Source organism: Pyxicephalus adspersus, chromosome 11 (assembly GCF_032062135.1).
Source record: "Pyxicephalus adspersus chromosome 11, UCB_Pads_2.0, whole genome shotgun sequence".
Classification (NCBI taxonomy): domain Eukaryota; kingdom Metazoa; phylum Chordata; class Amphibia; order Anura; family Pyxicephalidae; genus Pyxicephalus; species Pyxicephalus adspersus.
The window spans coordinates 19,836,125-19,858,062 of NC_092868.1; the positions used below are offsets into that span (position 1 = coordinate 19,836,125).

Sequence of the window (21,938 nt, forward strand, 5' to 3'; positions counted from 1 at the left end):
GTGTTTTTGTATACTTTTTCAGACTAGTAGACGAGGGTCCTCTGTGCTTGTACACCGAGTTGTAAGGCCGCATAATCTAACATGCAGCATTCTCACACACAGAGGCTGGCAGACAGGCTCTGGACCCCAGCAGGTACGCGGCCACCTGTGGCCCAAATACAGCACACATGGAGTGACCTGAAGCAGAGGAGACCGTATTTCCTCAGCGAGGTGGGGGACCGCATCCTGTCTGGTAAGTTTGGCAATTTGTCTTCTCCTCTTGTTAAGGGGCAGTGTTTTAGAATGTTTGTTGCTCGTGGAAAGTAGTATTGTCTAGCCTAGAACTGTTTTTTTCACTTCCTTTATTTTATTACCCTTGTTAATTTAAGATTTTTGTTTTTGTTATTACAGCCAACTCCCCATCTTGACTCCAGCGGCAGCTGCTAATAGTAGAGCCATCATACAGGCAGCTGCTCAGAAGCTGCAGGAGGAGTCGTCCTCTGTGAGGGGGTCATCCGCCACGGAGGAGGATACTGCCATGAAGGGGTCATCTGTCAGGGAGGAGGAGCCTGCCGCAAAGGGGTTGCCCATCGGGGAGGAGGAGCCCACCGGGGAGGAGGCCGTGTCTGAAGACGAGGGAGAGGAGGCGGCCGAGGTCGGGGACATTGCCTGTAAGCTAACCTTAAAATCTACTTTTGTTCAAAATATTCCAAGAAAACACATTCTCACACTACTTTCCCCATTTTTAACTACAAATACAAAGATTGAGCATGATTTCATGTAGTTTGTAGTCATTAAGCAGGCGTCAAATGAGGGTTGTTGGCTAGCATGACTAAAAATACACATAGAGTTGTTCACTTTTACCTTACTGGCAAATGTTTAATGTTGTTGCTCATAGCGAAAAAGTATGTGTTAAAAGTTCAGTCTTGACTAAACTTTCCAAAATATAATTTAGTCCGGCCCACCCACTTTTACTTATGGTGTTTGTTTTTAATCTACAGCTTTAGGAGCGTCCTTGACACCATCTCCTCCAGAGGCCAGAAGGGCTTCATCTGAATGTAAGTATTTTGACCTTTTTCATATTGTGAACATTTCTTTAGGCCCCTGAATAGAAACTAGGAGATACCTATTGTAGCTAGGCATAACAAACTATCATTAACCTCCCAACCGTTAAGCCCAAACTTTTCTGTGCTAAAAAAAGTTGCAATTATCGTTAACCCCGAACTTTTCTCACCAGGTGGTTAAATGTAAACAAATGTTATATTGCAATCGGATTGTCATACATTGTATGACAATCGGATTACAACTGAAAGCAAATACTTACCCAGTGTCCGCAGCTCCTCTAGCAGAAATAAAAGATTTGCTATTGCTGCTGGCATCTGCAGTGAGATGTCAAGCACAATGCAGAAATCCTGCATTGTGCTGTGCATCTCTCCGGAGATGCCAGCAGCAGCAGCTTCCAGCATCCAGCGTTCGTCTCTGTCTGCGATAGCTGGGCAGGGAAACCCCCCCCCCCTCACATCACCCCGGAGGATGAGTCATCTTCCGGGTGATGTGATTGGTGATGTATGGGGGTGTGTCAGGGAAGGAAATTTAAAAGCAGATTACAATGTAATCTGCTTTTAAATGGTTTTTACAGTACAAAAACACCACACAACATAAAATAAAAGTACATTTTTATTTTATTTTTAGATTACATTGTTGTCTATTATTTCATTATTGTTTTAAATTATTATTTATATTTATGTATTATATTATAATTTATGATTATAATATAATAAATAAATATAATTATCATACCCAGGAGTTAATCCTAAGAATTACAAGCCCACAATATAAACAAAAATTTCTATGCAAAAAAAATAGGATAGGATTTTATTAAAAGTACATTTTTTTTTACATGATTGTGTGTTTCAAACTTTTTTTTATATTCATGATATCTACTAGACCCTTGCTCAGACATATTTCTGTAACTTACAGGTCTAAAATTTAAAAAAAAAATTTCATGAAAAACAGTGTAACACTTTTGGTACAGAAATCTAGACATCAGTGTAACGCCCAGGTGGTTAATAGTGTATAATTAGCTTCATGTCTAGCCAGCTTTTACCAGAAGCCAAAGGTTAAATGTCACTTAGCCAAGTTTGTTCCTTGTGTAAACCCACAACCTTCATTGACAACAAAGTGCATCACTTTAGTTCCATTGCCATAATTAGCTGGGCCCCAGGAATCACTTTTCTTTCTTGGTTTTCTCGGTGTAAACAGCAAAACAGTCATAACTTGATGAGATGACATAACTTGAATTCTTTAACCATGTGCAATTTAATAACTAGCTGTATATTATACTATTACATTTGCTCAGTACTTACCTCTCTATTTTTTTTTGGTCTCCTTCCACATACACAGCCAGTTCCACATTGATGGATGCAGCCAGCCCTCCTGAGGAGGTTTCAAGCCCTCCATCACCCCCCCCCCAACCCCGGCGACATAACAGACATCCTCCTTGTATGTTTATAGTTTAATTTGTTTTGTTTGTACAAGGACAGTACTTTTCTTAAAGGTTTTGCCCAAACACTTCCGTTAAATATATTTAATGTTATTTCTTCACCCACCAGGAAGTCTACGGGATAACCTGTATTGCATGAGCTGCGGATGGTCCCTCCTCGGTGTATGCCTAGGCGGTACTTTTAAAATCCCTGCTCCAAATTTTGTATATATGTTTTAAGGACATATGTATATATGTTTTTCTACATAAAAAACAAATAAAAAAAACGAGAAGCAAGATTTTTTGTTATTTATTTGTTTGTTAACACACAAGTCACACATGTGAAAAGATCTTTGCAGGCTTGGCTATCCATGGTTCTCCTTTACAAAAAAAAAAAAAAAAAGAATACATTACTTTTTACACAATGGTTGTTTGAACAGTAAAATATGGAACATGCTTGTTTGAAAGCTTGGCCGAGTTTGCACCATTCCTGCCGGCATATTTTTTCCTTCTTTTGCAAGTCAAAAGAAGGTAAAAATACACTAAAGAGGTCATTTGAAAAAAACGATCTCATATTTCACCCCAACATAAATAATTAAAAACACAATACAATTTTGTTCTCAATGCTAATGACTAAACTGTTGCAATCCCCAAAAAATCACCAAAAAAAATAAACATTGGTAATTAGGTAATGTAAAAATGTTAAACTTACATGGTTGCCATTTCAGCATTGAACATTTGGGAGTGCAAGCCCCCACGGAGTCGTGGAAAATCCACAAGGGCTGCATTTTGTTCAGGATTGAAGCTGGTTGCCTTGAAAGCAGAATCCCTGGGCTGGCATAAACTGGCAGAGGTGCCAGGTTGAGGGCCCAGGGGCCTAGATGTTGCTTGGCCTGCCTCACAAGGAGACCTAGCTGGCCTGAGGGAGCTGTCTGTTGGTCTTTGGACTGAAGACCCTCGGGTGGTGGTGGTGGGGGCGGCAACAGCGATGGCGGCAGTGGTGGTGGCCATTCTCCTTGGCTCCATGTTACTAGAAGGAAAAAAATAAATTTATGTTTTATAAAGTTATGGGACAACACACAAAAAATATTTTTGGAGGAATAAAGTAAATAGTGTCTTCTTACTTTTAGTTCTGTTTTTCTGGTAGCAGCCTTCTAGTTTGTGACATGCAGAATGGCTAAGAAGTTCTGTGAAAACATATAGGGTTACAGTGTGTGCGTACGTGTATGCGGTGTGTGTGTGTACATTTTGCACTGTGCGTGCGTACATTTTGTGCAGTGTGTGCTTACGTTCATGCACGGACGTAAAAAACATTCTTTTTTTTCACCCACACTCACACATGCGCCAGGATGAAGATTGTGTATGCTGTTATCATGGAGGAGGACATTGATGAAATCCTATTAATAGCTAGTGCTGTTGTGGCAACAACTGCAACTCTTCTGGTTACTGCACAGGAGAAGCAGCAACAACCTGAGGAGCAGTCTTTACTTTGCGACAGGTCCAGAAGCCACAAGTTTTCCTAGAGCGTAGCCACCTTGATGATATGCGTTACAAAGGATGTCAAAAGGCGTTTCTGCCTGTCCCGTCATGTCATCCATGACCTGTACAGCTTGCTGGAAGCTAAAATTGCTCCACAAACCAAGAGAAACCAGGCTGTGCAGGAATGACCAGGCTCCTGGCCACTCTCTATATTTTAGTAAGGGGTTCCTTTCAAACATCCTCGGCCCACCTACAGCCAGCCTACAGTTTCCAGGGTTTTTATGAAGGTCATAAATGCCATTGTGGATCTTGTACAACTATATATCCATTTCCCTCAAACAGCTCAGGAGTGGAGGAAGGTAAAGGTGGTCTTCTTCAGGCGAGCAGGCTTTCCTAATGTTTTGGGGGCCATCAATGGCACCCATGTGGCAATTCAGGCCCCTATTGGCAGGAAATCTCGTTTTGCAAGCGGAAGCAATATCATTCGCTGAATGTACAAATAGTCTGTGATGACAACAGGAGAATCATGAGTGCACGTACAGGTTTTTCAGGATCATGCCATGATGCCTATATCCTGAGTCAGACATCCCTCTACCAGAAATTTATTCCTGGAGAAATGCCTGAGAGCTGGTTAATAGGTAATGCATCTTGTAATGACCATAATACAACTAACAGTAGTAAAATCATAAAGACACCTATTATGTTGCTATGTCCCTTTGTATTGTCAGAATGACAAGCTATTACCTATATTGTATATATGTCATATTTTGTGCTAATATCTAATTTAGCAAATATTTTATAAATATTGTACAATACTGGGAGCATGGGGGAACCCTTGAACTAACTTTCAGATATTCCCGGAAGCCCTACTGTAATTACTATGTTCATAGCTCACGATACTTCAGTGTGGTAGTCAGTAGTAACAATGGCTCCTAAAAAACAAAAAGCAATAAAGTGACCAGAGAGCACAACCCTTAGCAACCTTTGAAGGAAACTCCAGTGTTACACTGCATCCACAGAACACTTACTATACCAAGAACTAACACTTTACCCACTACCACTTTATGTTTGTCTTTTGTGACAAAGGATACAGGCAGCTTCCATGGCTTATGACAGCTGAGCATCACCCCCGGACAGAAGCAGGGCATAATTACAACAAGGCTCTGCATAAAACACTGTGGGTTATGGAGCACACTATCGGGCTGCTAAAAGCACGGTTTCTGTGCTTGGCACGGCCTGGTGATTAACTCTGGGGAGCAGAGGAGGGAAAAGGTATATTTCTTCAGCCCTGCACCATGGGGATACCTGTGACATTCCAGAGGAACTCGAGCCAGAGGTGTACCAAAATCCCACCTCCAGCTCCCAAAGCACAGCAGAGGGACATCGAGTCAGGGATGAACTGATTGCAAACGTCTTTGTGCATAAGTATTTACATATGTTTACAACTGCAACAACAATGTTTGCATTACATATTTCAGCACATCATGTTTGGGTTACAAACCAACCTAGGAATTTAAGTCATAGCAAGCACACTTTAATCATTTGGGAAATGAAATAGTAGACATATTTGTGTAAGAGCGGGGCCTTTATGTGACACGTTACACAAAAACACATTTCCAAACTACGACAGAGTGCAATTATTATTATTATTATTATTATTAAACAGGATTTATATAGCGCCAACATATTACGCAGCGCTGTACATTAAATAGGGATTGCAAATGACAGACTAATACAGACAGTGATACAGGAGGAGAGGACCCTGCCCCGAAGAGCTTACAATCTAGTAGGTGGGGAAATTTCACACACAAAAGGATGGGAGATATGTAGTGTGGGAAGTAGTGATGGTTTCAAATGACAGAAGAAGCCGGGTAGGCAAGTTTGAAAAAATGGGTTTTGAGTGCTCTTTTAAATGAGCAGAAATTAGGAGCAAGCCGAATAGGACGAGGAAGACCATTCCAGAGAGTTGGAGCAGCTCTAGAGAAGTCTTGTATCCTTGCGTGTGATGAGGTTATGAGTGAGGAAGTCAGTAGTATGTCATTGGAGGAGCGGAGAGAGCGGCAGGGGGAGTATTTTTTAACCATGTCAGAGATGTAAGTGGGACAACAACTGTGTAGGGATTTGAAGGCAAAGCACAGGAGCTTAAATTTGATTCTAAGGTGAAAAGGAAGCCAATGGAGAGAACTACAAAGAGATGTAGCGGAAGAGGAGCGGAGGGAAGGATGGATGAGTCTGGCTGCAGCATTCATAATAGATTGTAGAGGAGAGAGTCGGGTTAGTGGAATACCAGCGAGAAGGATGTTACAGTAGTCCAGACGGGAGATGATAAGAGCATGTACAAGGAGTTTGGTGGTCTCAGGGGACAGGTAGGGCGTATTTTGGAGATGTTGCGTAGCTGAAAGTGACAGGACCTGGAAATGTTCTGAATATGGGGGGTGAATGAGAGGGCCGAGTCAAAGGTGACACCAAGACAACGTGCCTGGGGGGAGGGCCGAATAACAGTGTTGTTAACAGTTAGATGTATGTCAGGGGGAGATTTAGATTTTGAGGGGGGGATGATGATGAGTTCTGTTTTATCCAGGTTGAGTTTCAGGAATCGGTCAGACATCCATGATGAGATGGCCGACAGGCAGCATGAGACCTTATCCAGGACTGAGGGAGACAGGTCAGGGGTGGACAGATAAATTTGGGTGTCATCAGCATACAGGTGGTACTTTAAGCCGAAGGAGGATATGAGACTACCGAGAGAGGAGGTGTACAGAGAAAAGAGGACCGGTCCAAGGACTGAACCTTGGGGAACACCAACAGAGAGGAGAGTGGGTGAGGAGGAGTTACCATTGAAAGAAACTTGAAAGGAGCGGTCAGACAGATAGGAAGCAAACCAAGAGAGAGCAGTGTCACTGATACCAATGGAGTGCATGATTTGTATTAGAAGGGGATGATCAACAGTGTCAAAAGCAGAGGAAAGATCAAGGAGAAGGAGCAGGGAAAAGTTGCCTTGAGACTTAGCTCTGATGAGGTCATTGGCCACTTTAGTAAGGGCTGTTTCAGTGGAGTGGGCAGCTCTAAAACCAGACTGGAGGGGGTCAAGGAGAGAGTTGGTGCTCAGGTAATGGGTAAGTCTTTTATAGACAAGGCGTTCAAGGAGTTTGGAGATATATGGGAGAAGGGAGATAGGACGGTAGTTGGAAGGTAAGGAGGGGTCCAGTGAGGGTTTCTTTAGGATAGGGAGAATTATGGCATGTTTAAAAGCTGAGGGGTATTTACCAGTAGAAAGAGAGAGGTTGAATAGTTCGGTTAGGGCAGGGGCCAGGGTGGAGGAATTTAGTGCGGATTTGGGCAAGCATTGCTTATGTAGCCAGAAAAGCATAAAAAATACAATCCAGCACCATGTAGTTGCCACCAAAACATGATTAACTATGCTGCTTAACACATCCTAATATTGTACTCAATTTTTTAACAGGACAATAACATCCTTCTGCTGGGAATCTCTGTCAAGCCTCTGGAATGTCACATCACAGACTACTGTACATTCGTGGATAATATTTCTTCCGGGGAAAGGAGGAATCCACCTTTATGTGCTTCCACTACCAAATTGATGTGAAGAAGTGAATCGATAGTGGGCCAAGGCCTAAAATGGCATTTAAACCTTCAGAAACACCCAGGAAACTGTAGACTGGCTCAGTGCACAAATTAAGGGCGACATGGTTTGAAAGGAATCCCTTCCTAAAATATATAGAGTAGCCAGGAGCCTCCTCATTCCTGGCACAGCCTGGCTTCACTTGGTTTGAGGACCAAAAAAAATGAGTTTGTTGGCACAAAGCAATAAAATATGTTTGGCACTAAGTTAAATTGTCCTTGGCATTTTTTAATACTAATACCATGAGAATCATTTAAACACATAAAATAAGCATACTATCTGGTATTTAGGAGTGCTTGACCCTGCTTGTGAGCTTGTCAATCAATGTGGTTTGATGTTGTGCTTGGCAACCTAGACCTCCTTCCATCCCCATCATGGGGGGGCAAGTAGCAGTTTATAGTGGAAACCATGCATACATTTGTACTAGTTGTTTGTGGATACAATGCAAAACATTGCTGAAGAATTGCTAAACAACAAAACCGTAATTAGAAACCAGGCACAAAAACATTACAACAACAGATGAAGCTAACAACGATAATAATATTGAGAAGTCACATCAACTCATACTAGACAAGCAAACTTCCTAGATTAGCCCACCAAAAACCAGTCCAGTTGAAATATCCAAAAATCAAATGCATTTGTGTTTATTTAAATGTATTTTGACATACACCAAGACACTAAGACAGATCCAAAATTGTTAGTGTAATTTTTTTGTGATATTTAGACTATTGTGCGATGACATATTCTAAGGTGTTAATTAATATATTTATACAGCTTGATAGAAATTAGTTAGCAGTGTTGCAACCCCTAAATAAGTATCAATCCATCAACTGCAACAAATCAAAGTGTAAATGAAGACTTTTTGTGAATTAGTATAATGTAATATACAAATGTAGCACTTACCAAAAAAAGATCAAGGAGTGGATTGTAACGGACCAGAAATGGACTGTAGATGCGCAACAGGGATCAAGTATGCGCTAACTGATTGCTATACATCAGCATTGACAGATCCTTCTAAGTGGAACAGCTGATCCTTAATAACTTTAATTGGTGCAAGCGCAATGCTAGTAGAGCAGGTGTGCGCTAGCTAATTGTTTTGACATCATCATTGACTACTAGCACAACTGACACTCAATAACCCTAATTGGCGCAAGCGCAGTGCTAGGAGAGCAGGTGTGTGCTAATTAATTGTTGGGACATCATCATTGACAACTAGCAGAGCTGAAACTTCATAACCTAGTGCTAGTAACCTGCAGTGCTAGTGGAGCAGGTGTGCACTAATATATGCTCAGCGCAGCTGAAAATTAATCACCCATTCACACCAGCTGACACAGACCCTGGAAAATTTGGAGGCCAAATGGCTCTGTTGCCAAATGATCATATGTGAGTGGCCCACCCGGAGAAATACCAGTGTATTGCTGGATATGAGACAAGAAAAGCATGAGGATGTGTGGTTTTATCATAGACGGGCAGTTGAAACTAGCAGAGACTTGGATGTGGATATAAATGACCAAAAATAGCCCTACAGCCACAGGCACTAAACAAGCATGAGTGCATGGACTGAGAAGAGATAAAGGAAAGAGATTGAAAATAGACCTGAGTGGCATAGTATGGCAATGAACAAGTTCAAAGTTTTGTGTGGAGCCATAGAAAAAGATATAGAGGAGAAATCCAAAAGAAGGTAATCTGTATATATTGCTTGGAACACTGATCCCACAGAACAGAGACCCAGAGAAACTTGAGTATATTTCCATTGCAACAAGGTGGGACACTTAGCTAGAAACTGCAAACCACTGAGAAGAAAGAATCCTAGAAATTATGGAGAGAAAGATAAAAAGGATGACAAGGATAAACAAGAATGAAGATTAGGGCATCCTGAGTCTCCTGAGTATGTTTTACTAATGTATGCATATCAACTACTGATGTAAAAGATGCATTGGTAACTCTCAGATTTCCCAATTTGGATGACATGGAAGTAAAATGTTTAGCTGACTCAGAAGCAGCCCAAACTGTTTTAAAATAGACACACTTGCCCAGGAACACCCCATTTTATAAGGGTCCATTGGCAATAGGAGTGAGAGGAGTAGCCCCTCTTTAAAAATGACCCCACAGATGAAAATCGGAATAGGTAACCACTCAATGTACAAAAAAATTATTATCAGACACCATTGCCTGTATTCTGTTGGGAAGAAACATTTTATCAGAATTGCAGGCTTACATTCGGTATACCTCTGCAGGAGTGGAAGTACATTCAGATTTATTAGATGAAAAAGTGCATTGTGCCTTAGCTGCCCTAAAACATGGGAAACAAGTTCAGGTGGAGTGTAATCAGAAGTAGTTGTACAGGTGCCAGAAAGACTTTGGGCCAAAGACAAATATGATGTAGGTAAATTAGAAGTTCCCCTGGTGAAAATAAAGCTGAAACCGAGAGCAGAAATACCCAGGTTACCACAATATCCACTATCACCTGACCAACAAGCAGGCACAAAGTTACAAATTGATAAGTTAGAGGAACAAGCCCATATACCCTACTCAATACAATACAGGAAGGAGCTGCAATCTATACAGTAATAGATCTTGCAAGTGCATTCTTCAGTGTTCCTGTAGACCAAGAGAGCCAGCCACTTTTTGCATTTCAGTTTGAAAGCCAACACTATACGTTGACATATCAGATAGGCAAAAACTAGAACTATTATATATTTCTTTGTCAAGACATTCCCATATGTTACCCCAGAAATCAGTCCAGTCACTATACTCAAGTCCTCGCCTGTGCATAGACAGGGTAGAGTAACTCTTTAGGTTATGGCCTGTTTGGGGACAAATGAAGGGCAAATCTTGAGGGTGATAGTGACAAGTTGTTGTGACCCATACAATACAGAATATGACCATCAAGGCTCCAAAACTGAAGACAAGCATCCAGGTAGGTACTCGTGGATTAACCCCCCTAGCGGTAATCCCAAGTGTGACTCGGGGAGGAAAAAACATGCAAAAAGCGGTAACCCCGAGTCACACTCGGGGTAACTTTGGGGGTCCCCCTTACCTCAGCCCCGAGCTCCAGCGGCGATCAGACGATCCCGCTGTGATGCCGGAACGCCTCTCTATTGGGGGGCGTGGCCGGGCGGGAAATTTAAAAGCAGATTACCGAGTAATGTGCTTTTAAATGCCGCCCGGGTCCCCACCACGCCGCTGCTGGCAGCTGCACTTAGATGCCATGCACCATGCAGGATTTCTGCATGGTGCATCACATCTAACTGCAGATGCGATCACCAATAGTAAATTCCTAGGGGTGATGCCAGCGGCGATTTCCGGCTGGCATCACCCCCGAAATTTACTATAGATGGTTTCAGTGGAGTGAGCAGGGCGGGGACATCCCCACCGCATCACCCGGCAAGATGTAACGTCTTCCGGGTGATGCGATGGAGTGATGGATTCTGGGGGCGGGAAATTTAAAAGCAGATTACTATGTAATCTGCTTTAAAAAATTTTTTTTACAGTAAAAACACATAAAAACACACAATAAAAGTATAAATACACATTGTAGTGCACCAAGCATCATTGCCCAGTGCCCTGATTTACATTTTGCCCACTATTAGCCCTGACCTTGATCTGACCTTTTGATGGCTTATAAATCACTTACTGAATGTATCATTTCATCATCTTTGTCTTTGACCTTGATTGTTCCTAATTGATTACTGGAGACCACATGGCATCCAAACGGCATCTCGCCAGCGCAAGCGCTGTTTTAGAGGAATTTGAAAGCAGCGATAGTGATTTGGAGTCCCTTGTGAAATCGAGTGATAGTGATTCACCGAGAAATTTGTCATGAGACAGCAAAAGTGAAATTTGTAATGAAAAATGGTGAAAGTAGTGTGAGAATGTGTTGAATTTCAACATATGTTACAAAAATTGATTCTAAGGTTAACTTACAGGCAAGCTCCTCGGCCTCGGCCGCCTCCTCTCCTTCATCAGAGGACTCTGGCTGTGGATGTGGTGCAGCGGTCTCCTCCTCAGGAGATGACTTCTCCTCCACTGGGGATGGCTCCTCCTCCACCTGAGTTGGCTCCTCCTCCACCGAGGATGGCTCCTCCTCCCCCAGGGATGTCTCCCCCTCCCCCGGGGATGGCTCCTCCTCCCCCGGGGATGGCACCTGCTCCTCCTCCACATCCTGGGGGATGGCCAGGAGCCTGTGTGGCCGCTGTAAAATTATGAGGCGGCGTGATGGCGTGTTGGCTGTAATAACAAAATCAAATATACCAAAAATAAAAAGGGTAGTAAATTATAGGAAGTGAAAAACAAACAGTTCTAGGCTTAACAATACTACCTTACACAGACAACAAACATTGTAAAACACCATTCCTTAACAAGAGGAGAAGACAAAATGCCAAACTTACCAGACAGGATGCGGTCCCCTACTTCGCACACCAGATCGGGTCTCCTCCGCTTCAGGTCGCTCCAGGTGTGCTGGATCTGGATGACTGTTGGGCGCCTCCCTTCAGAGGTCCACAACCTGTCTGCGATCCACTCAGCGATTTGTCTTTTTACAAATATTGACCGCTGCTGGTCGTATCTCTTGCAAATCATGGTCTAAAGAAAAAGAGAAACAAAGAGTTATTTTGACAAAACCAAACACCTGTTAAAAAGAAAAAAAAGGGATAACTAATTAATTGACTGATTTATATATTTTCTGTTGCAAATGTAAACTGTTTGTTAAGATTGTGTGTAGTTATATGTGGGTATACTATTACTATTACTATGAAGCTTCTAGTTGCCACCCCACTAAGCTTAATCCTGTTTAAACTATTGTAAAAACAATAATTGTGCTCCTAGATGTAAACTCTGTTCATCCGGTTTTAGTGAAGCATTAGTAAGTGCCAGACATACCTACAATCTAGGGGCAAAATGTAAGCACTGTCGCACTGGGTCAGATAATGCCGCACATGTGTATTTATTTTGTGGACACGTGAAAAAAAATAGATCTATAAAAAAAGTGGAGAAATATAAAACACAGGAATATCTATGTGAGACAGTAGAATAATGTGCCTTCATCAAAATCAGGATTGTGGTGCGAGTTAGCCAGAGGACATTCTAGTATCAAGGGTGGAAAAGTTGAGCAGAAAATCTTTATGCAGGATAAACATTGAAAAGTGGTAGTAAAGGCAGAATTTGGCAATCAAACAATATGGCCACAAACACAATAACATAGCATTACTATTGACTTCAAAATATACATCAAAACATTCTAAGTCCAAAAAATTTAAAAAGAAGCTTTTGTGCTAAATGGCAAAAGTATCAAATACAGCAACATAGATTAATTAGGATATCACACAAACCAACAGCCTCCCCAAGAAGAAAAAGACAAAAGGAAAGAGCAAGCTAAACTACACCCTTATATATGCTCAACTTTAAGTGCACAGGTGATAGCAATTCACTTGCAATTAGCACTTGCGCAGTCTGTCAAAATTGTCTGTTTTTTTTTGCACTTGGACATGTCATTATCATTGATCAATATGATCCTTTAGATAGGTACACCAGTAAACAGATCTTCTAATAGTTAAACACATAAAATAAAGTTGGGTTGGGGAGGATTTAATGTTAAAAGTATTTTCAATATATATATTTGTGTATATTGCTATATATATATATTTACCCGCGAGCAGCTCCTCCGATCAGGCATCGGAAGCTTTTATATAGGCGCCTATGTAGAGGAGTTGAACTCGGTTAACTCTTGCCTAACAGGAAAGAAACAAGTGATTTAAAAATATGCTTTTTTCTTAGAGCACATAAATGTTTAAAACATTTCAACAGCGCAAACATTTTTTTATAGGGCTAAGGGTAATATGTGTGCCATTAGAAAGAATGATTTTATAGGGGAACAGTGACTTTTCATGCAAGCTCGCCAGTGTAAAGCTGCCGGTGATGCGCGGCTCCGGCCGCAAGCTCATCCAGTTGCTGAATTGCGCGACGGCTTACGATTTCGGATCGCGAATACGAATGCGCAAGCGAGCTTACATTTTGCTTGATGAATCAGGGCCTTTGAGTCAACAACCAGTGACATTCCCAGAGATCCCATCAGCTCTTTTCCTAACAGGTTAACTGGACAACTAGGTAATACCTTGAATGAGTGATGTGTAATGTATTCTCTATGTACTGTACATATAGGAATATGAGGTGTGCGTCTTATAGGGGTGATGACTATGTTTTTTCCCACAGAGGGCCCACCAGGTGTGGATGGACCTCCACTAAGAAGTCTATCAGGAATTGTCCTACTTCTAATGTGATTATTGGCTTTTCATCATCCTGGTCAGAGATATCTAACATAGTGGTGGTGGAGTCCCTGTACATGGGGCTTGGACGACTTAGGTAGCTCAAAACATCCTGCAGCATCCTTTGTCAATAACTGGGCAAAAATGTTTGGAGCATATAAAGTGTTCCAGTTGTCAATATTCATTTTGGCAGTGTGCCCATGTTCAGGAATCATTCTATTATTCAGTGAGTAAATGCTATACTCAGATCTCCTCCTAATCCTTAACCGGCGTCTTCCTTCCACACTTTCCTAAACCTTCCAGCATAATCACTTACAGTTTCTCCTGGCTTTTGCCTGCATATTAATGCAGTGGCCATGGATTTCCTATCTCCCTGTAACCTTACAAACTCAGTGTTAAATTCTTTCCATAACTTTTTATAGTCTGCTTCAGTTATAAGGGGATAATTATTTATATTTGTTTGTGCAGGAATTGGGATGGCCAGGGTTGGTATGTTGCTCGATTGGAAAGGCACATCCCCAATATACAACTGATATGAAATTTAGAGAAAGATCCCTCAAGTGGGAATGGATCGGGAAATTTTAATTTCCCTGTTCCATTTTTCAGGTGTAATGTAAAGGGGTCAGTGTAATATTCTCCTGCTCTACAGTTAAAATTATAGGGGGAATCCCTGTTGTCAGGTTTCTGACACACTTTTATATATTTCTTTACATGTTTCTTATAGGGGTCTTTGGGTTCCTTTGGGGTATTCCCCTTATCTTGGGAATTTCCCATAGTTGCAGTATAAATTACAGTATAAATATCAGACGGTTGTACACAGTTATTGTTAGTTCAGTTGGTAGCTGAAGTGCTCACTGACGTCCTGTTCCCAGGACCGCTTACCAAAACGCAGCTTAGGTCACATTACTGCTTGCCCGAGGCAACCACAGCAGTGAGGATTGACCCAACCTCACCTTGGCAACCAGATTAGTACACAAACTTATCTTATATACAATATTTCTTACACTTCTAAATCATGCAACAAAATTCTTATACTCTATAAATTAAAACAGAGGCCACGAGTGTGCACAAATTCAATAAAAGATTTCCCAAATCTTCCTAAGGACCCAGTCCTTCTATGAGGGAGTCTACACTGCCACAGTGCTTAGGTTTGTAAGATATCTACAGGGACCCAGGGGAGGGCAGAAGTAGAAAAGAAAATTTCCACTTACCTGATCCTGGTCCTTTTAAGGTAGGTAAATATCCCACTTCTGACGCCAAACTGTTAAGGTGATTTCTTGCTGATCCCAGATCAGGTTCCCTCTCTGGTCCCGTGGCCTCTGTTTTCAACGGGTTGGGAGCAGTGAATAACACACAAGCAGCTTAAGCATGTAGGTATATCACTTCTCAAAACTTTAATATCACATCGCAGTTTGTATAGTCAGACAACAAGGTGGAAGACACTTAGTCGTTAGTCAATAACAAGAAACTTAATTAACACCTTCGCTGAGCAAGATGTTTCAAGGTAGGAAGCCTCAAGGTAAGGATTGTGCAAATATTGACCTACTGATAAGGAGGATATAACTAGTTTTGACACAACTCTATTATCTGCAAAATATAGCAAAAAATACAAAAACAACTTAACTTCAAGACTCTGCAAAATTACATTCTTTACATAACCAAATTGCATAAGTATGTTTTTGATTCTCTTCCAGATCCATACCAAGTGTTATTAACCACTTCAACTGCAGTAAAACTAGAAGGAAGATCCATTTGGATTCACAGCTGTCACTGTAAAAAGGTCCTAGCACTAAATGATGAGTAAACTACTGAACTATATTATGTGCTTTGTCTTGAGTCTTGAAGCTGTATTATTAACATTTTTATTGTTTTAATTATTTTTATATGACCAACATATAATATACATACTCCATAAAACAAAACTCAGAGTGTAGTATACATATAGTGAGAATATCATAGGAATAGTGTTCAAATTTACAATTTATTTGTGTACAAACAGTGTTACCCACTCTTTTAAATGGTGAATCCAAGGAAGAAATCATCCATATCATCCTATTAATACATTTTCTTATTAGACAGGTTGCTATTAATTCCACGTTCCTGTATAAACTAGTGCACAAAATGTTACAATCAAAAATATTATAAGGGGAAAAGTGATCATGATAAAATATAACATATATTCAAAAACATGAGGAAATGTTAATATATTTGTATCTATATATCTCAAATCTATTTTCTAACTCACTAAACATAAAGACCTAAAATACTCAGATCTCTCAAATAATCTCTTCTTGATTTAGAATGTCAAAATATTGCACATTGTCTTTAAATCTTATCCAGGGGGCCCAGATGGCAGTGAATATTGGGGATGTATCTCAATATTCATGGTAACCTTCCTCTAGTTTACATGTTTCTTCCTCCCACGTAACTAACTCTTTAATGAAGGTTTCTTCGGGTCCTTCCAACACTTCGGGATGTGAGTCTTAGCTACACTAAGAAGGAAGGACACCATAGAACGTTCATTACTACTCCACTGCATTTGAAAACAATTAAAGAGTACATTCCAGGGTGTAGCCTCCACTTTACATCCTGTTATTATCTCAATCAAATGGAGCACTTTTCCCCGGTAACTCTCTACAATTGGACAGGACCACCACACATGTGAAAATGTACCTCTCATCCCACATCCTCTCCAACATAATGGAGATTCTTGTGAGGACATCTAATGTAGAACTACAGCTACATAATACCATCTAGATAATAACTTGTAATTCCCTTCCTGTACCCTTGCACATACTGACGTTTTATAGGTCATCCTCAGGATCTTCTTCTGAGCATCCGAGAGTACACTAATACATTTATTCTTCCATTTCCCTAAATAATCCGGGAATTCTGGGGTGGCATAGCGGATTAAAAATTTGTATAGTTTTGAAAGAGTTTGGGGCGTTCTGTTCTCTCCCCTAAACATAGCTTCTAACAGAGTAAGAGCTCTCTCAGAATGTAGAGGGTGTGGTATTGACCTCACAAAGTGGCAGAGTTGTATATACTGCCACTGGTGTATCTGTCTATATTTATCTAAAGAAACTAGCTGTGACAAAGGGCGAACTGAATCAACTGAATCACCCGAAACAACCTGATGCAACAACAACTCACTACCTGCTGACTGTCCCAAAAAATCTTTCTGAAGTCCTGGTATAAAATATTGGTGTCCAGTAATTTGAAGTAAAGGTGAATTATATAACCACCCGTGTTGTCTATGTAAAGCATCCCAGCATCTCAGTGTGGTTAGAGTAAGGGGCAATGTATCCTTTCCTAAAGCTCTGTATTGTTTGGGAACCCAAATAACCTTATTTAGATTAGCTGAACAAAGCTCCATCTCTAGAGCCACTCACCCCTTGAATAGTGCATTATACTTCAATTTAAGGACTATTTTTAAAAGAGAGGCATTATAGTGTTGTTTGAAATTTGGAAGTCCCAGATATGTCAGGTTTCTTAATAACAAAGAAAGAATATCATCAGCATATGCAGCTAATTTGTGCTCATTTTACCTATCTTAACTCCCTGTATATTATTATTTTGAAGTATTGTATTCAAGAAAGGTTCCAAGGATTTACCGAAAAGTAATGGTGACAATGGGCATCCTTGTCTGGTCCCATTATATAATTTAAAGGGTACCGACAATGTGCCATTTACACATACACTTGCAGTGGGGAAAGTGTACAAAGCCATTATCCACTTATACATCTTAGGTCCAAGGCCTATATGTTTCAAAGTCAAAGATAGGTACAGCCAGTCTACCCGGTCAAATGCTTTCTCTGCATCCGTAGAGATAAAAAAGCATGGGTTGGCTACATCTCCGCACATAATGCAAAATAGATTAACCCTTGTAGAATTATCTCTTGCTTCTCTCCCTGGGACAAATCCCGTCTGATCTTTGATGGACCATTTTATCGTTCTTGTTTTTAATCTTAGAAATATAGGTCCTCGTTTTCTCTTTCCTCAGGGCGTTTGCAAGATATCTACCTGACTTATTCCCCCACTCATAATATCTCTTTGCTACTCTAGAAATAGCATACTTAGCTTTTACATCTAATATTTGCTTTAATTGTGTACGTAATTGTGTCAACTGCATAGCCTGTGTCTTCCACTGCGATTGTTTATGCACAGCTTCCAACTTTGCAATCTGATCTAACAAATTTCTGCATTAACACATTTTTCAAGTGGAAGTGCCCTATAAAAATCATATCAATACGTGAATATAAATCATGTACAGGGGGATAAAAGGTATAATCTTTTACAGTCGGATGTAATATCCTCCAAACATCCTTCAGTTGCATATCAAAATATAATTTCTTTAATTTCCGATTTTGTTTAAATGGGAGGCTCGATTTTACTGATGAGACATCAAGGAGGGGTTCTAACACCATATTAAAATCACCTGCTAATATCAATAGCCCTTCCTGGAACCTTCTCAGGCTATGCAAAGTCTTCAAAAAAATTTGTATTTGATGTTTATTAGGGCAGTAAATATTAGCTAGTGTACAAGTCTGTTCAAAGAGCTTTCCCATTAAAAACAAAATCTACCATTGGGGTCAGTTATTGAGCCAACTAGATTAAATTGAGTACCTGTATGGAATCCTATTGCAACTCCCCTTTATCTATTAGATAAAGAAAACCATAAAACCATTGAGGATGGTTTCTTGAAAATAATCTGACCTTTAAAAAATAGGGAATATGCGTTTCTTGTAAAAAAAAAGTTATATCCCCCTTAACTGGCTGAATGCAAGCCCTTTGCATTATACATAACCAACCTTGTCTGGCCTCAAGACATAGTCAAAAATCAAAAAGGATAAGTCCTGCAACCCTCTCATTGCAGACAGCCTTATACAAATGACATTCCTCATGATAGAAAACATGTAGACAAACAACACATACCAAAACAACTTAACTTAATTAAAGAACAGGTTCCCATATTTAATTCATGTTGTTCCCTTATCCTAAAACCTTCATTTGTCCAATATGGTCCCCTATGTGCCCCTAAAAATTCAACTAGGGAGATCATGATTGAGCATTTTGCCAAGACGTAACTAACTATATTAATTGGCAAATATACAATTAGCACCTGGGCTCCCACTCACTCCTCCCCCAGCGCATCATAATACTATCCACAAAAAACAGCTCAAACATCATAGAAACAATATTAAAGCATTTTCTTAAGTATAAACAATCATTCCCTTCTTTATTTAAACACTATAGTCTCTCTATTTTATCGTGCCTGCTTGCGATGTTTTCCTTGCCAGGCCGCTTGGTGTAACAAATGTGAGCCAAGATGGTCTGACTCTTGCCAACTTGTAAGTGTAGGTTTTTCTATGCCCAAACCGGCACGACAAGTCTCCAACTCTTCTGGAAAACATAATAAATGAGAGCGTCCATCCATCTTAGCTATCAAACATGCAGGGAAGCCCCAATGATACTGAATAGCTGAATAGCTATTTGTAAGATCAGGAAAGATAGAAATGGATAACCCCTCAAAATCATAACTAGGAAATGCCTTTAGCTTCTCTTGAATTGCAGCTTTATCCGAAAAGTAGTGCAGCTTACAAATGATGTCTCTATGGGAATCAGGTGGAGCAGCTGTTGCTTTAGAGACTCTGTATATTCTGTCAAAGCAAAGTGGAGCTGTAGCTCTGAATAAATAGGCTCTTTATGGTAGATTCGAGTTTATCAGGCCCAATGGTTTCAGAGAAAACCCCTGACTCTCAGGTTATTCCTCCTCTCTCTATTTTCCACATCTTCCAATTTGTATGATAAGCTGTGATATATTTTTGATGACTTTTAATTCATTTCTTGAAGCTCTCATCACTTTTTCATGTACATTCAATCTATCTTCGGCCTCCTCCATCCTTATTAGGGTATGTGTTAAATCATAATTTAGAAAATCAACTTCCCCTTTGAAATAACTCTTCAGCAAACATGGAGGATAAATCCTCTTTAGAAGGGAGAGAACGTTCATAGTCCTCTAAAGAGCTGGGGGGTAATTGCACAGACTCCATCCCTTTCTGCTCCCTTAGTAAACCCATTTCCTTCTCTCCTGCTTCCTGCGGAGTACTCACATGTAAACTCTGTCTCATTGCTGCAGAAGCACACTCTGTTCGGTTAAACACAAAGGACTCCCCTTCTGATGCCAAAAATGATCTAATTGTGCGCACCTCAAGATTTTTCTTAGGTTCTTTCCTGCTTTGCTTCTGAACCATATTCCATGCTCATAGAGAAAGAAGTTCAGGCTAAGCTGTGTGCAGGCTGAGCTGTATGCTGGCTGGATCGTATGCAGGCTGGGCTGTGTGCAGGCTGGGCTGTATGCAGGCTGAGCTGCATGCTGACCAGGCTGTGTGCAGTGCTGGGGTGGAGGGCGTGTGGAGCCCCTGTTTACTCACAGTCTTCCGGTGCCATGTTCAAGCCACGCCCCCTAGGCGGAACCAGGTGTTGAAGCTGTAGAGGTAAATCCTCTCTATAAATTACACGATATGGTAGCTAAAAGAGGAAATCCTAGCCAATGCTGTAGTCACAGACCAGATAATTCACAAGGTAATATGTAACTTCCAATACCTGTAAACATTATCACTTTTTTTTTATAAAAATTTTTTTATGTTTTCTAAACATTAACAGCCAAACATAACACTTAAGTTACAAACGACAGTATGCTTGAAGCAGTATACGTTTAGGCGACGAAATGCAGTTAACCAACAAGAAAGATCTAGACACCAGGGATTCACTCTACATTTACCATGTGGTGTGACGAAAACAGTTGTACAACTTTATTTTTGTGGGGGTATTAAGTGTGGCAATAAAGTTCTCCCCCAATAAAGTTTCAAAAGAAAGGTTGTGTCTTTGATTCTTTATGTATGGCAGCCTTTGTCCATTCCATTTTAAACAACTCTTGTAATTTAGCTATATTAAGAAGCATTGTTGGAGGGGTGGAGTCTAACCAAAAATGTAAAATGGTTTTCTTAGCCACTGCTGAAAGTACCAGTGCCACACATGTCACTCCTCCAGGAAAACAAATACCCGAACCCTCTGCTATCTCAAAAATTGCCTATTCAGGGATAGAAGGGTATAAAGGTGAAGCAGATATAGTTCACCAATTGGCACCAAAAACATTTAATAGTCAGGCATTCCCATAAATTATGGTAAAGAGTTACCGCACAGGCTCCACATTTAAAACATGTGTCCCTTTCAGAGAGTCCCATATATTGGGTTTGTTTAGGAGAAATATAATTTTTATCGAAGAGACGAAAAAACATCTCTCGACATTGGACCACTGGTACCGCTTTCAATTAAACATTCGTAAAATCTCCACTGGTAAATTATGGAAATGTTTTTGCCATTTCGCCATGCCTAGTTTACCAGTAGAATAGTCCAAATCAGCTCTTAAAAAGTGGTATAATTTGGAGATAGCTTCAGAAGAAGAGAGAGGGGTTAGCTGCATAAACCCGTGTTTGAATGAGTAAAACAATGTTGTCTGCCATAAAGGGGAACCTCCTCCTCAATTCTGGGAAAGAGTAAGCATTGTGGTTTTGTTGGTCAATTAACACCCAAACCAAGGTGAGACCCTTAGTAGCCCAATCAGCCAGCAGAGGAGAGCAAAATCCAGGGGCAAACACACCATAATATCAGTATTTTTAACCCACCATCTTTTGTGGTTTGTTGCAGAATCATATGACTGGCAATATCTGCGGTTCCATCTGCGGTCAGCTGCCATCCGCACGGGTGTGTCTGAGGGCCACAACCTGCGGGCCATACGCACCAAAGTCCATCACTCCTTGTGGGTTGCTCTGGGTATAAGCTCTGCATTGTTAGAAGGAACTAGGTCCAGCAGAGTATAATTTCTAGTTGGGGCTTCTATAAACTGTACCATAAAAATATCTTGTATTAAATTCACAAATTTCCTCCCTTTTGCTGTAGTGCCATTACTCCAGTCAGTGTCAGGGTAGTCGAAATCTCCCATGATTAAAACACTTCCACTTTTTGCTGCTTTTTCTATCTGTGCTAGTAGTTGATTTTCTATTTCTTCCTTAGCACTGGGGACCTATAGCAG

At 40.6% G+C, this 21,938-nt stretch overlaps 1 protein-coding gene and 2 long non-coding RNA genes across 3 annotated transcripts; 1 reads left to right on the forward strand and 2 right to left on the reverse strand.

The window, feature by feature from the left end:
* LOC140341369 (uncharacterized) lies at positions 1–2,792 on the forward strand. Its single transcript, XR_011922860.1, has 4 exons — positions 1–232; positions 391–650; positions 981–1,037; positions 2,383–2,792. It is a non-coding gene; the product is annotated as an uncharacterized lncRNA (long non-coding RNA).
* On the reverse strand, positions 2,789–3,725 carry LOC140341370 (uncharacterized). Its single transcript, XR_011922861.1, has 3 exons — positions 3,586–3,725; positions 3,174–3,491; positions 2,789–2,841 (listed from the first exon to the last, which is right to left on the reverse strand). It is a non-coding gene; the product is annotated as an uncharacterized lncRNA (long non-coding RNA).
* A 7,675-nt stretch (positions 3,726–11,400) lies between these two features.
* LOC140341259 (uncharacterized) lies at positions 11,401–20,224 on the reverse strand. Its single transcript, XM_072426843.1, has 3 exons — positions 13,228–20,224; positions 11,972–12,164; positions 11,401–11,810 (listed from the first exon to the last, which is right to left on the reverse strand). Exons 1-3 carry the CDS (start codon positions 13,252–13,254, stop codon positions 11,401–11,403), a joined length of 630 nt encoding a protein of 209 aa, XP_072282944.1. The 5' UTR covers positions 13,255–20,224.
* Between the last annotated feature and the right edge of the window lie 1,714 nt (positions 20,225–21,938).